Genomic DNA, 16,399 nt, shown 5'->3' on the forward strand with positions numbered 1-16,399 from the left:
GCAAGACGTCTGTTGACATACTTTACCAAGGTTGAGCTGCACCAGATCCCTCGGGATGAAAATCAGATGGCTGATGCTCTCGCTACTTTGTCTTCCATGTTTCGTGTGAACCATTGGAATGACGTGTCCGTAATCAAAGTGCAGCGTCTTGATAGACCCGCTCATGTGTTTACTATTGAAAATATGCCAGATCAGACTGATGAAGATGTGAACGATAAAAAGCCTTGGTATTACAACATCAAACAATTCTTGCAAAATCATGAATATCCACCTGGTGCTTCCAACAGGGATAAAAAGACTTTGAGACGATGGGCTAGTAAATTCCTTCTGGACGGAGAAATCCTATACAAGAGGAACTATGACATGGTCTTGTTGAGATGTGTTGACAAACAAGAAGCTGAGAAATTGATGCATGGTGTACATGATGGTACTTTTGGGACCCATGCTTCGGGTCATACCATGTCAAGGAAACTGTTAACAGCCGGCTATTACTGGATAACTATGGAGCGTGACTGCCACAAACATGCTAAAAGATGCCACAAATGTCAAATCTATGCTGACAAGATTCATGTGCCTCCGCATGCCCTCAATGTTATATCTTCTCCATGGCCTTTCTCTATGTGGGGCATTGACATGATCGGAAGAATTGAACCAAAAGCTTCCAACGGACATCGTTTCATTCTAGTGGCAATTGACTACTTCACCAAGTGGGTTGAGGCTGCCTCCTATGCAAATGTGACCAAGCAAGTGGTAGTGAAGTTTATCAAGAATAACATCATCTGTCGATATGGTGCTCCCAACAAAATCATCACTGACAATGGTTCCAATCTGAACAATAGCATGGTGCAAGCTTTATGTGATTCAATTGTTTTATATTAATTAACCAACTACTTAATTTTAAATTCCAAAATTAAGATTTTGTGATTCAACTTACCATCAACGATTTAAATTCTTAGCAGAATCTCAAAATAGACAAAATCTTAGTAAAATCGTATCAAAAACGCACAAAATTGTGAAATTCATACAAAATCGCAGGATTTTGAAGGATTCTATCCATTTTTATGATACATGTCAATTTTAACCTGGTTCGTCACTTGACCAGGATTATACTTATGACCTGGTTCTACAAAAACATAAAAGACCAAGTTTTTTTATTCTTTCAAACCACACGGTCTCTTCACCGTAGGCATAACAATGGGGAGAGGTGGAGACGGGTTTTACCTTCCCCGTCCCCATACCCTAATCTCATATACTTACTTGTTACGCTATCCATACCCAGCGGTTTGGGTTTCAATTTATATAAAAGGGTAATTAATAAATTGATTATCGACATTCAAGACGGGTTTAAGTATGGGTTGGGGGTAGATACCAATATCCTCGTTACCTATCTCATACCCGTGTTTTGAAATCGGGAAAATCCAATCTTATACCCAAATCCAGTCAAAGCAGGGAAAACCCATTAAATTGGGTTTGGTTTTGGCGGGTACCCGCGGATATGGGTTTTGTTGCTATGCCTACCTCACCATAAGAGGTTGATGGACGTGTTGATATGATTGGGGATAACCCATATAATTGACGATTTCTTCGTGATTTATGATTGCATCTAGGCTTTGCTTTTAATATTTTGTTAGACATCTAGTCTTTTGCCTTAAGTATTTTGTCTAATTTGTTTAGCATTATTATGACTACTAAGACATATTTGACATCTAGACTTTAAGTCATTTATGTATAAGTATTTTGTGAACTTTAAACTTTGAGTCATTTATGACTATATGCAATTTATAACATATACTCCCTCTGTCCCAAAATGTAAACAAAAAAAACTCATTTTCTTTGTCCCATAATGTAAGGAAAAAAAACTTTTATCCTATTTAATCTTATTTTTTTTTTAAAAACCATCTTTTTCAAGAAAAACTTTTGCTTATTCTCATGATCGAATTTAAATGTCAATTACATTCAATTTTCTCTTTCTTCAATTTTCTCCTCAATCAATAGCCAATGAAAATTGTTTTTACATCTTTCCATGAAAATTATTCCAAAGAAAACACAAAAAACTATACTCCAAATTCTTATGTTTTAGTTTTCTTAATAAGTGTGATTTGAGGTTTTTTTGCTTACAATTTGGGATGGAGGGAGTATTTTAACATTATTTTTGTTTTGATAGAATCCATCAATTTTCATTGCGATTTTACAATTTTTTACTTTGCTATTCAAGTCGATTTTACAATAAAATACCTTTACAAGGCACCGGACGAAATTGATATACAACAGGAGATGTGATGCTAGGAGAGGCTTTAGATTTTGAAACTGTTATATCATCATCCTTAGGAAACTGTACCTCAATATTTGAGCTTACTTTCTTGAAAGAATCATGATTTAGAGAACCTGAACAACATGTGGAAAAGAATAGAGTTATAAAAATCAAAAGGGGGATGAATTTTGAAGTAACATAAGAATAGAAAAAATATATTCAAAGCATTTTCACCTTGGTAATTGATCTCTGTAGTGGAAATGGAAAAAGAAGTCATTGCTATTTGGCTATCACCATCTTCCTACATATATTCAAATCAACAATTGATATTATCATATCTTAAATCTTAATATGTATATTTAAGTCAAGAAGAGTCATGTTTTTTAAAAATAAAATTGGAAAAGTTACACTAGAAATGACACATTTTCAGATGCCCCTGAGATCTAAATGAGTTGACGATGTTATTATCTTGGCATTAGCTAATGCAGTTCCTTCTTCAACATTTATCTGGATACCCTGCTTTATTGTAGTATAATTAAATTAAAGTGTCAAAGAATACAATCAAAATAGTGGGAAATGGAAATGCCTTTTGTTTAGGAACAATCACTTATTCTTTGTTTCTGTAACGGAACGGTGGACACAATTGCTGCTTCTGTTAGAACCCTCCAGTTAAATGCATTGCAAGAAAATGTAAATTAGTTGCAACATATTTTTAAATAGCAGGTTAAGTAAATTTTATTTTCAAGGTTGTTTCGGGGTGTTTTGCACACATTTCGAGGTTGTGGCTTGCACTAGGCACATGATCCGGGGCACTAGGTGCCCAGTATCACAACACTATAATTGAATTGACAACACTTTTATATGCACAATGAGATGGTACTATATTACATTATATCCCTGAGAAGGTTTGATGGTATCAGTTTCTCCAAGTGGATGTTGATCCAATAATTGTTCATTCATTACTAACTATGGCTTTAGACCATTCAATAAGGGAATTTTGACATGGTCTGCAAATTACTTTTGAATCTGTTAATAATAATGCTACTGATGATATATATTAGGAAGATTTCCAACAAAAAGAAGCATGTTTGATTGAAAGACAATTTTATATGGTTATTGTATTCAGGTGTGGGTAATTTGATGCAATAGATTGGTATTCACCTGCGGAGAAGTCAACTTGTGTTCTGATACTGCTTCCTTGCACTCTCTTTGTATTTTTTTAAATTCAAAGTACACATCATTATCTATATTAAATATTATAGAATAGCATCATTAGATAGTAACTCATAAGCATAATAATAAAAAAATGAAACTAGATGTACAGTTGTTTATCTGTCTATGTCTAATAATTAAAATTTTACCACTATTGTTAAGCTTCCATGAGTTCTTACATATTACAAATACTTATTCAAGAACCATTCTAGTTTAAATTCTTCACTTGTTTATATTCTTTAAACCAACTAGTTAATTTTTAAATGTTAAAAAAGACATAGATATGTGTATATTAAAGATAAAACAAAGAACTATACGACATCATTGACAACATCATTATACTATATTTTTTAGATTATTCCAACAGAAAGGATATGTATTCATATAGAAAGTGACTATATATACATGTCATTATATTCTAACTGTCTTTGTAGCAGTGTGCATTTGTAAAACACACAAAGTCATGAATTATGATAAGCATCACAAGAAATAAGAAGAAATTTGTTAATGCTGCATGATATGTAATATTCACAAGTACAACGAACATGTAATGGTCAAGTGTGTACCTTCCAAGAAATCTGAAAGATCATCGTCACCTTCATTGCATGAAGTTAGAGAGAGTTTTTGACAACTTTGTACATACCGATGTTTCACTGCCTGAAAATGAACTCCCTGAGCACGGCAGAGGCTTGGTAGGTTGGCAAATACTACTAATTCCAGATTTGGAATCTGAACATCACTTTTGGATATTTCCTCTAGCTCATTTGCTTCACTTATCATCATAAACTTTAGCTTAGGAAACTCTTTACAAATGGAGACTGGAAACACATATTTCAACTTGTCACATTTTCTTACAATCAGTGTTTCTAGCTTTGGGAAGCATGTGTTTGAAGACTGAAAACTTTTATTTTCCAAATCGTCTTCAATGATATGCTTCAACTCTTTGCATTCAGTTATTCTTAGAGTAACCAATTGTGGTAGGCATCTTAAAACAGATGTGGAGAAAACAATTTCCAATTTTTCACATCGAATGATAGTCATCTCAGTGAGGTTTTTGAGGACAAATGAATATTTAAGACCCACAAAAAGACACCTCATCATAGGCAGATTAACCAACTTAATGTCTTCCAAACTTAAGTTCATTTGTTGTCCGTTTTCTTCATTGCCACTCAATTCCTATTTTTACATCCAAAATATAATTAATAACATTTCTAAAATGAAATAAGATCTCATTTTATATTCCTTCAAAAATTATCTCATTTTTTATTATATTCTTAAATTACTGGAAATTAAGCACAATACACTTTCATTTTATGAAATGTATGTATACAGTTATTATTCTTGGACCATTAATTATTTATTGGCAATTAAGAACAACACTTTCAGTTGTAATTGATAAATACTTTATTGGTTACATAATTAATATGTACTGGAGTATAATATAAGATTGCACAACGAACCCAAAATATCAATATAAAATGCATAATGTCAAATCAAAATCAAAAAATGTTATTTTTCCTCTACATTCTCAATGTCACTTTTTTTTTTTTGAAAAATAATTTGCCATTTTTTACTATTTTTTAGACTTTCTCTTTTTTGACATATTCAAATTGAAATTGTTAATTAATGTCACAAGGGATACCTTGGCTATTGTACCACTAGCTAACTGCGAGCATTCATTGAGTTCAAGTTTTGCCATTTCAATCTGGTTTTGATGATCATGATTGTAGTGTCCAAATATGTATTCCAATAGCATGCATTCTTCAACGTAGAGCCTTTTCAATTTTGGGAAGACATTGCCAAAATTATTGCCACCATTATGATCTCCAGTGTCTATTATTATTTGCTTCAATTCAGCACACTTCTCAATTATCAAATATTCCAACATTCTTGGAGCGGTAGACAGGTTAAATACAGATATTATCGTCGAAAAATTTGAGATCCAAATATCTTGAATATTGCACAGAACATGTAATTGTCTTAAAAGACATTGAGCACGTTCCCATATATCAAGGGAATGTGAATTTGATTCCTGCAATGTAATTATATAATCCCAATGAAAAGAAACTTAAAATTAATCCAAACATTCCTCTAGTGTGCACAAAAGTTAAAGAAATGCGAACGACTTTTTTCTTATGTCCTTCCTAATTAATGATGGGCTTAAATTATCTATAATTAATTTACGTTTGTTAGACACTTCAAAATAGGAGTTGAAATCTCTCCATTTACGATTCTCTCAATTTCCTCCATTTTAAAAGATAAAAACACAAAAACTTGAAAAGAGTAAGTATACAATAATTAATGATAGTGGGACCCAAGGTTTTAAATACGGGAACGTTACCGCGATATCGGCCGTTACAAAACGGTATAGGCCATCACCGTTACCGTTATTTGCCGTTTTAACGCTGAGATGAAAAATCACATTGAAACGCCGTTACGTAACGCCGTTACAGCCTCGAAACACCGTTACGACCTCAAAACTCGCCGTTACAGCCGCGAAACCCACCGTTACAACCGCGAAACATAGTTACGGATGCAAAAACTTCATCTGTTTCTTTTCTTTAGCTTCATTATTCAATTTTCATTGCCTCCTCTTCAATCTTCATGGCCTCCTCTAACTAATTTCACTCTCACTCTTAATTTGGGCGTTGTTCTGTAAATTTGTATCAGATATGAGATGATATTTTAGAGGGGAAAAAATGGGACTTTAAGTTGAGTTGATTGTGTCTTTGTGTGGAATCTGTGTATGAGAGTTTGGACCTTACAGATAAAATATTCATTTTTATCAATATGTGGCTGCTTGCTTCTGTTTTGTGAGAAAGAAGTGAGAAAGAAGAAGAACCTAGAAAGAAGAAGGTGAGGTGAGAGGAATTGGGCGTAGTTGGGTTAGGTGAGGGAATCCCAAACTAATGAATGTCACTAACTTATTGACTTTTAACAAGATTTGTGGTTTTGTGCAACAATGTGATTAATTCACACCGCGACGACCGCAATATGTACGCAACGTCCGTGACAGTCCGAAACCGTGATCACCTTAACGCGACCGTGACCGCAACCGTTACCGTTATTTAAAACCTTGGTGGGACCCATTTTATTGAAAGCATTCGTTATATTTTTTGTGTCTATCTTTCTCCAAATTATACACTGCATTTACTTTGACAAATGAAGAGGATCTTTACTCTTAATTAAGGGCCTCCAAGGTCCTTAATAAAACTATAATATAATTACTACATTTGCATTTGGTTGTGGAAGATGGTCAACACATCATTAATGCTCATTAGACCAATGACCCACTGATGCATGATTTGCTATTCATGGGTACCCTAATTGTCACCTTAAGGTTTTTTATAAATTACCTTTGAAGAATGGAGGGTAATTTACCCACCGATCAATGAAAATGAGAAATTTATTGGTAGGGTAAAGATAGTTCATGGATATGTGCTTACGTGGCTAATGTGTATTGGTTGGGGTAAATTACCCATCATTCTTTCATAGGTACCCTAATTGTCACCTTGTATTAATAGTAAGTAATCTTCAGGTTTATGATCATGTTTATATGCACAAATGCTATAATAAATATATAAGATACAACCTATCAATCAAAAGAGAAAGTGAAAAAAATTAAAGAGTCGATGGTTACCAATGAGATCGAGCATTGTTGCGGTTGATCCTCATTAACCAAAGGGATTTTCGTACTTCTCAATTTGTATCCATAACAACACATAGAGAATGTATTGCTTTTGATAGGGTCCAGTTGTGTTTGTGGCTTAGAACCATGCTTGGAAATGGATGAAACATTGGGTGGAAATATGTCGATGAAATTTGGCAAATCATCAATCTTCATTGTTGTTAGTGATGTGAGTTTGACATCTTGGTGTTGGCCAAATATGTATCTCAGCTTGTGACAACAACATATTGTGATATCTTCTAATGACAGAAGGTCTCGAGCAGAGAGAATTGGAAGTATAAATTGTAGTTGCTGACAATTCCTAATATAAAGAACTTTCAGCTTTGGAAACAATGGGTAGCAACTTTTGTTATCATCCATTACTCTCCTTTCAAATGTGATTATGTTTTCCAATGCCTCACAATCAATTATTTCCAATTCCTCCAACAGCGGCAAGCTTTGAGAAGTGGACAGTTCAAAAACAGAAACCAATCTTGAGCATTTTTCTAGTTTCACAATCTTTAGATTGCTGAGATTTACTCTGCATTTAAACAAGCTTCGCATATTTTCACACTCCTTGATATACAGCTTCTCTAAATTGTTCATAGAGTCAAAGGAGATGGCACCATTGCACAATTCTTCCAAAGCTTCCATTCTCTCAAGCTTTAGTACAACCAACTTTGAAAAAACAATTGGTTCTTGAAATTTTTTAGTGTATACAAGGCACTGTAGTTGTGAAATTTCTCCCAAATGAAGCTCAATTAGATCATTCATACCTTGATCTATAGGAACAATCTCTGGCATGAGATTTATCCATCCCTGAATTCTTATCAGATAAAGATAATATGATGTTTTCATCACATACTTATATGTTGCTTCTGATAAACAATCTCCTTTTAAAGCCACACCTTTTGATTGTGAACAATTCCAATCACTAAAATAATCAGTGAGATGATACCTTTCCAATGTAGGTAAGGTTATTTCCTGACATAAATCATTGAAACCATGACAGAAGTACAATTCTTCAAGTGATTGGCATCTCTGGATAACTTCAAATGGATTATTGCTTCTAATTTCACAATCTCCCAAGCCCAACAGTCTAAGTTTCTTCAACATTGCAATTTCAGGGGAAAATTCATCAAATTGACAATAAAGCAATTCAAGAGTTTCAAGACTTTGCAGTGTTCCCAAAACAGAGATGTCACCTAAATTGACTTTTTCAATTAAAAGAGAACGAATATTCATCAATAACTGAATTGATTTTGGTAATGATAGAGATTTCCGGTCAAAGCCTGTAGTAAATAAAATTAAAACTCGAAGCCCTGCCATGTTTTCAAAGAGTGAAGTGGGGACATCCTCAGTCTCACACATGGACGTTTTTGCAATTAGAATCTCAAGTTTAGAGCCATCAAACCTAGAGGAAAATAAATCCATTAGTTTTCCTTGGAAGAACAAATATTTGATATTCTTACTCCTTTCAACCAATGACTTTTGATTTTTTTCAAATAAGTTTACTACTAGAATCTCTTCGTTCGATATCCATTGTGCTACTTCCCGAACCAAGTCATGCATCCTCACATCTCCTTTCTCTGTCTCCAACAGTAAACATGAATGTAGGAGTTTATTTTTTGCTACAATTGCTTGACTTCGAGCATCATTGTATTTTTCATAATCTTCCCCAAAAAGGTTGACTCCTATACCAAGCCTAGTTAGAAGTTCAACAGAAATCACTTCATCTTCAGGGAATGCAGAACATAAGAGGAACAATCCCTTTGCTTTTTCATCCTTCAGATGATCATAGCTAAACTTCAAACATTTAAAAATGTCAACCAAATCTTCTTTAACATTGCCCATGGACACAGGCTTCTGTAAGCAATTCAAGGCAACATCCCACTCTTCACGACTTTTTTTTCCCTTCAAACTTCTGGCGATAGTAGCAATTGCAACTGGTAATCTTTTGCATAAAGTTGTGATTTCACGTACCTTACCAGAAATACTTTTGGAGGAAATATTGCTTAGATCAGCATACATTTTGAACATGATCAATGCATCTTCTTCTGTTAAAAGCTCTAGTTGAATTGTCTTTCCACATCCCATTTGTTCGCATACCCCCAATTCGCGTGTGGTTACAAGAACTTTGCATCCTTTATGATTATCGCTATTTGGAAGCCCTATGTCATCAAAATTGATATTTTTCCAGACATCATCCAATATCACAAGAATTTTATCATCATGGGTTAATCTGCTCCACAACCTTTTAGGTCGATCTGATTCATTTGTGTCTCCCCATTCCAATCCTAAGGATCCGGCAATATCATCTTGAATCTTTTTTATATCAACATCAAATGACACTGTCGTATCGATAACATATTTGAAAAGCTCCAATGTCTTAAGTTGTTTACCTACTTCTTTTGCCAATGTAGTTTTGCCGGCACCCGCCATCCCATGCAATCCAACCATATAGTTGTTGTCATCTTTTAGTGCATCCAAAAGCTCTTTGTATTTCAACTCTCTGCTTTTAAATGAAATGTAATACTGAGAAGAATATCGCTCAACACCGGGAAGACAACGAGGGAGTTCAATGTTTTCAAATTTTTCTCCCTTTTCCATCAGATTTTTAATCTCCTCTATCTTGGTTGACAACTCCTCTCCCCTTTTATATCTCCAAATACAATCAGGGCAAAATCCAAAAAAACAACTCTGTTTTTTCTCTGTGTCCTCTTGAATGAGCTTATCAACCTGTTCTTGCCAAAGTTGAGCATTAAATTGAACATCTTTATCTTTTCGGGTTGCCATGTCAAAACGTTGCGTCATAGTTGCGCTTTCTGCTTCCAACTTAACCTTTTCTTCATCGAACTCCTTAACAATGCACGTGAAGCAAAATAAATAGCGTGATTTTTCAATTGCCTTGTTTAACAATTTCTCCACAAGAGTCTTCCTAACATCAGTCATGCAACCCTCCATCTAAACCAAGTTCAACATAATAAAGTTAGAAATACAAAACTTATATTTAAATAGACGTTACTACATCCATCCCTAAATATAAGACATTTTTCTTTCAAATTTTAAAATGCATTAATAATTTCTTCAGTTATAAGTCATTTCTTCAAAATGCATTAATAATTTTAAAATGCATTAATAATGTACTCCCTCCGTCCCTTAATGTAACCCCCCTTTGCATTTTTCACATTTCTTAAGAAAAGTTGTCAGTGTAATTAATGTGTCTGTTTTGTGTATTAATATTACCAAATTGTCCTTTGTTTGTATGTGTATTAAATTTGACTATTCATATTTCAAGATAAGTTAGTAGTATTAATTAGGGGTATGTTTAGGAAAAAAGTAATAAATGCATCTAGTAATTTGAAAAGGGGGTTACATTTAGGGACAAAATTAAAATCAAATGGGTGGTTACATTAAGGGACGGAGGGAGTATTATAATTTCTTCAAATTATAAGACATTTTGCCATGTGGATTGTTTATTTGAACTATGCTCAAATGTATGTATAGGAGATAGGAAATAGGAGATATCGTGAGTTTGTAACCGACTCCATACATTTTTCTTCAGTTATTACAAATCATTAATTGAGTCTATTACACATTTTCCCACTGTTACTGACCCTTAAATATTATTTCATTCCATTTGATTCTACCACATATCAACTTAGTATGGTCGGCAAATTTCATTGCAATTGTCTGTGCTTGTATGATCATGAAAAATGAAATCTCACACCCATTTCTCTTCCACAAAACAAATACCTTTTGGTCAATATAAAGAATCACGCGTTTTTTAAACAATTGTGGTTGAATGACCAATCGGTTGGCTTTGAAAGTTAGAGAACCCATCACTTGATAATAGTAAAAACAATACCATCCAGGTAATGGGCTTCGACAATTGAGGCAATGTTGTGGTTTCCTCGCATCCCAATGGAAGAGCAAAAACAATACCATCCAGGTTACATTTTGGTTAGGCTTTATGTATTCCACAATTTCCAGAGAATTTTTTTATTGAGAATTCAACATTTTCATCTTGATTTCTGCAATAGCACATATACTCCCTAATAATATACGTGACTTGTTGATAAAGACGGTACAATTTCCTAATAATATGTGTGTGTAAATTATGACTACACATTTTGCAGGTTATGTCTTAGGCCTTTCTCTTTATTTTTCAATTTTCATCACATAGATTCCTATAATATATAGAAGATCGATTAGTTGTGTAAGTTATGGAGTATCAAGTATTACTTATTACTTCAACATGAAATTTTAAGTTTCTCTAAAGTATATTTTGGTGATTGATCTATATTTCCCTCAGATTTTTCAACCTCTAAAATAAGTTTATCAGAAATTACACTTCGATCTAAAAAACAACAATGAGTCGTAAATTCTGATAGATTTTGTGCTTTCGAGAGTTACAATTCGATAAATTTGATTGACTTTTGAGCAATATGAAAGACCTATAAAGCAATTACTTTATGTATTTTTTGCACTATTGATTTTAGGCCCAGTGATAAATAACTTTGGTCTACACATTTTGATTGGCCCCACTTAGTGGGATAAGGCTTGGTTGTTGTTGTTGTTGTTGTTGTTGTTGTACACATTTTGATTGAACAATTTTTTTTTCTTCTCGGTCAAGTATCCTAACGGCTGGAGAAATTCACCATAAAAGTGAAATAGTGGGGTGTTCGGGGTTCGAACCCCGGCCCCTACATACATAATGCATTATCCCTTACCAAGTGAACAATTTATTCTAAACATAGATGATATAAAGTATATTAGTTACAAGGGGTGCGGTTATGGTGCATAAGGAAATCCTTATGCACCCTGCATAAATCCAGAAATGGTTTTGGAGTACAACTCACAGAAACCATTCCTCCAGTAAAATGGTTTTGGAGTACAACATACTATAATTTTATGCAGGGTGCTGGAAACCATTAAGTACATCTAATGGTTTTGGAGTACAACTCACAAAAACCATTTCTGGATTTATGCAGGGTGCGTAAGGATTTTCCTTATGCACCATAACCACAGCCAATTACAAGATCTTTAAAATCTACCTAAATTTTCAAAAAAAAAAAAAAAATTGTCGATAAAACTTAGCATTTGTTGAATCTCATCCCCTTTCATGTTCTTTCTTATTTTATCCCATCACTTTTTTACTTCCATTTTTATTTCGGTTTTCAGATATTTTAGTTTTTTCATGTCGCTATCATGTGTTAGTTAGTGGTTAGATGGATGAACATTTTTTTTTTTGGCTTTCGCACCGGTTCCGACCCACCAAAGGTGGGCGACTAATCCGGCTCGTGCGTAGAGGCATGCGCACTAGATGGATGAACATTTGGATTGAATCTGATTCATCTTTAGTGGTTAGGGCATTAACAACAACTCTATGATTCCTTGCGGTCTAAGAAACATATGGAAGAATTGCAAGAACATGCTCCATCAGATGAATTTTGTTGGCTCTCATATATATAGGGAGGGTAACAGATGTGCAGACAAATTTGCTTCAATGGGGGATTGACAATTGTAACAATTTGGCTTGACATGTCTGACTTCCTTAAGAGTTTCTATGTTCATGATAGACTAAGGATGCCTAACTTTAGGTTTTCTAATATATATATATATATATATATATATATATATATATATATGAGATTTTGGCTTATCTACCCCTCCTTTTGTATTTTCCTTTCTTTATCTATAATTTTTTTAGGTAGCAGCATTTTGCTGCTCCTCTTTCTCTAGTTAAAAAAAAATCATGTGTATCAATTTATGGATCAAAAATATCATGTGTATCAAAGTAAGATTAACCACTTGAAAATTCACACACATAAGTGAAGGATTTGGGATATTCGAATTCAGATCACGTCATCCAGCCTAACAATTTTTTGTGTCAAGCAGCCTAGTGGCTAGAAATTCACCTTTAAGGTGAATAAGTGGAGTGTTTGGGGTTCGCACCCCGACCATTGCATATATTATGCAATACCCGTACCAATTGAGTTAAGCTTATGAGGAGTGTCTAACGATTATTAATTGGATATATTTATTTTATAATATATAGTATGGGCGTTTATGACTTAATCAAACTTCATTATCATTTCTCCCTTTTGTTCCAAAGTGCATATAGGTGGTTTTTTTTAAGTGGTGAGGGGTCAAGGCCCGCATACTAGTCTATGTGGGGCCGTCGCTGATTCTTGGTGGAAAGGGATGTATCCAATGTGGGAGTGGGCGTCGTACTAATACATGATAGCCACATGCCGCATTCTTTTAGCTAGAAGTTGGATAACCTTTTAAAATAGAGTAATGCTATATGTCGCGAGAATATTCCTCGCGAATGACAGTACTATATAGCTTGAGTTAAAGTGTTAAACCGATTCCACTACTTTTTTGCGTGATAACCGCTTGCACCTCTCCACTATTAATTTTGTTCCTCCCGATCCTTCTGCAAGAAGACCATTCCAAATCTTCTCTCCATGATCCCACATACCAAAACCTTTTCTTCACCTACTCAATTTGTTTTTTGTAACAAATGTACCTACTCTATCTTGGACAAACAAATTTGCTTCTTCTAAAACTATTTTTATTGTTAACCCAAACAAAAGAGCTTAGTACATATTCAAGATAAAAAAAAATGTCAAAATTGAATAACATATTTAATGTTACAAGTTTTGAATATGACCTTCGAAGCAGTACACTTGAGTAAGAAGGAAAATACATGGCATCCTTGTATTCTTGTTTTCATTCATAATTTATGCCTATAAGCCATGAGTAATTTTTATGTTTTGTTATCCTTTCAATCAACAGCTTAGTCATCCTCAGCACAGTTTTGTATTGGAGCTAATTGTTACCTAGTGATTAGCATGACTTTTCGCTGGTGGCCAACAGAGTCAAACTCGAAGACTCACAAACAAACGTGAAATCTATAAACCGGTGTCTTTGGTGGTGATGGATCGGATTTTTGCTATGGAACAGTTTATGAACCAGTGAGATTTTGCGATGAGAGAGATTGGGAAGTCAATCTTCCTTCCCCTTTCACATTTAAGAGCGCAGAAAGTAGAAGAAAAAGATAGATGACGTTGTTACTTAAGATGCAACACGCTCGGGATGATTTTGTGAAGCCATGTTTCGCGAGATTTAGCATTTTCCTTTAAAATATTTGTTATGCCCTAATTTTGGACCTAAAAATACTAATCAATTTCTCCTTTTCTTGCATTATAAGTCATTTGAATTGTCTCTGATCAATTGCATCCTTCTCTGCATTTTATTTCAATGTTATTTGCAAAATTCACATGCAAGGGTATTTTAGTCATTTCCTGTGTCAAATGTCTCTCAATCTTTCAAAAAATTTGTTTAAATCCTTTCAAATAGGTTGAATAAGTCTCTGTTTCAATCCATGCCAAAATTTGCATTTTTGAAGTCATTTTGAGTCAGTTTTGCCCCTAGGGGCATTTCGGTCATTTCAAGTGTCCAGTCACTGTTTAAATCCTAAAAATTGTCTCTGAGTCTTTTAATTTTGCTTGTATAAGTCTGTGTTTCATTTCTCTGTTAAAAATCCTTTTTAAAAGTGCATTTGAGTCGTTTAGGACAGTTCCAGCCCCAGGGGCATTTTGGTCATTTCACACGAAATTTCGGCAGAGAGGTACTTTAAAGTACCTCATTTAGGCCATTGGTTCGTTTTAGTCCGTTTGGTCAAATTTTAGACGTTTCACTTTACGTTTAGTCAAATTACCTTTTTTATTCCAATTTTATTTTAGTTTTTTTTCTAAGTCCTAAAGTTCCTAAATTTGCACTTTGGCCCTTCATGTTATTTTCTCTTATTTTAAGACTTTTGTTATTATGTTAGGTCAAATTTCGTTTAAGTCCTTTTGGTCAAAATTGCACTTTAGTCCCAAAGTCCCAAATATTGCAAGATAGTCTTTTTTTTTTGTGTCCAGGTCATTTCTTTTAAGTTTTATTTTTTGCAGGTCAGTCCTTTTATTTCTCAAAATTGCAAACAGGTCCCCAAGTCCAAAAAACAGTCCAAGGCCGAATTATTTCAAGTCCAGGTCCAGGTGTCACAAGGCTATTGGTCCAGAACATTACACTTGGCCTATAAATTGAGGCCACATCACCAATTACAGAGGATTTTTCCCAATTACTCAGTGACACATCACCATCAGAAAACTCTAACAGAATTTCTCTCTCCAATCACCACCGTAACAGAATTCAATCACCACCGTAACAAACTAAAACCACCGCAAGCAAAGTCAATCACCGCCACAAAAATTCTCAAACTCATCAATTCACAACAAAAAATCCACAGATTCATCACAGAAAGTTCAAATTCAACAATTGCATAATCAAAACAGTTCAAAATCGAAGTGATTTCGTTTTGCAATTCTCAGAGATTCGAAGGAATCATCATCATCGAATTGAAGACTGCAATTCCAGCACAATTTCAGGGGAATTGTACGATCACAGTTCGAAGAAGAGAGAAGAAAGGGGAAATTGAAGCAAGATCACAATTCGAAGAAGAAGAAAGCCAAAACACCAATTTATTTTCGGTCTCGAAGTTCACCAGAAGAAGCTGAAGCTTGCTCAAGGATCTTACGTTCGAACCCCCAAACAAATCCAGGTATATTCATGAAAAACCTTCTCGTTTTTGCTCCGAAATCATCATCGAAGGTTTGAAATCAAGAATAAACGGTGAATTGAAGAAAGATTTTGAAAAAGATTCGAAGAAGTTCGAACGAAACCCTAGAAACATGAATCGTCCAAAATTCACCGTTTATTTCATCAATTGAGGTTCAAATCCATGATTAATGAAGAAAGTAGTTCGAATTAGGGTTTTGATTCAGAAAAATTTGAAAAGAAAGTTGAAACCCTAAAAAACATAAGGATCCAAAATCAAACCTGTTGAAACATGTAGATCGAAACGTTTTGAACGCTCGTCTTCAAAGAATTTGTAGATCGAAACGTTTCGAACTCTTGTTCTCCAAAAAAGTCAAAATCGAACGGTTCGAACAACTTTCTTCAGAAAAATAGCAAGATCGAAGTGTTTCGCGTCCATTCTATGTTTGATTTGAGTGTTAATTCATAGTTCATAGTCCAAAATCATGTTTGATGTGTGAATGCCATGAACGGCGCAGCTAGGGTTAGGGTGAGAAGAAAAGAGAACGAGAGAACTCTGAGAGAAGAGAGAGAAACGAATGGGAAAATGAGGTGAACCGGTCTTCAAGACTTTTTATAAGCAGACTGAACCGGTTTGGTTCAGTCTTGGACCACTGGCT

General features: G+C 34.4%; 1 protein-coding gene across 1 annotated transcript in view; it reads right to left on the bottom strand.

Annotated features, from left to right (window-relative positions):
* Positions 1-10,154, bottom strand: part of LOC146939080 (disease resistance protein At4g27190-like) — a 23,855-nt gene extending 13,701 nt beyond the window's left edge. The window contains exons 1-6 of the mRNA XM_085749725.1: positions 7,104-10,154; positions 5,106-5,495; positions 4,030-4,639; positions 3,413-3,495; positions 2,486-2,552; positions 2,236-2,385 (exon numbers count right to left, since the gene is read on the bottom strand). Of these exons, the coding sequence (XP_085605851.1) occupies positions 2,236-2,385; positions 2,486-2,552; positions 3,413-3,495; positions 4,030-4,639; positions 5,106-5,495; positions 7,104-10,094 (4,291 nt within the window). The 5' untranslated portion in view covers positions 10,095-10,154. The remainder of the gene's footprint in view (positions 1-2,235; positions 2,386-2,485; positions 2,553-3,412; positions 3,496-4,029; positions 4,640-5,105; positions 5,496-7,103) is intronic.
* Between the last annotated feature and the right edge of the window lie 6,245 nt (positions 10,155-16,399).

Source organism: Medicago sativa, chromosome 3, assembly GCF_051527215.1.
Source record: "Medicago sativa cultivar Bolivia chromosome 3, Bolivia_mono, whole genome shotgun sequence".
NCBI lineage: Eukaryota > Viridiplantae > Streptophyta > Magnoliopsida > Fabales > Fabaceae > Medicago > Medicago sativa.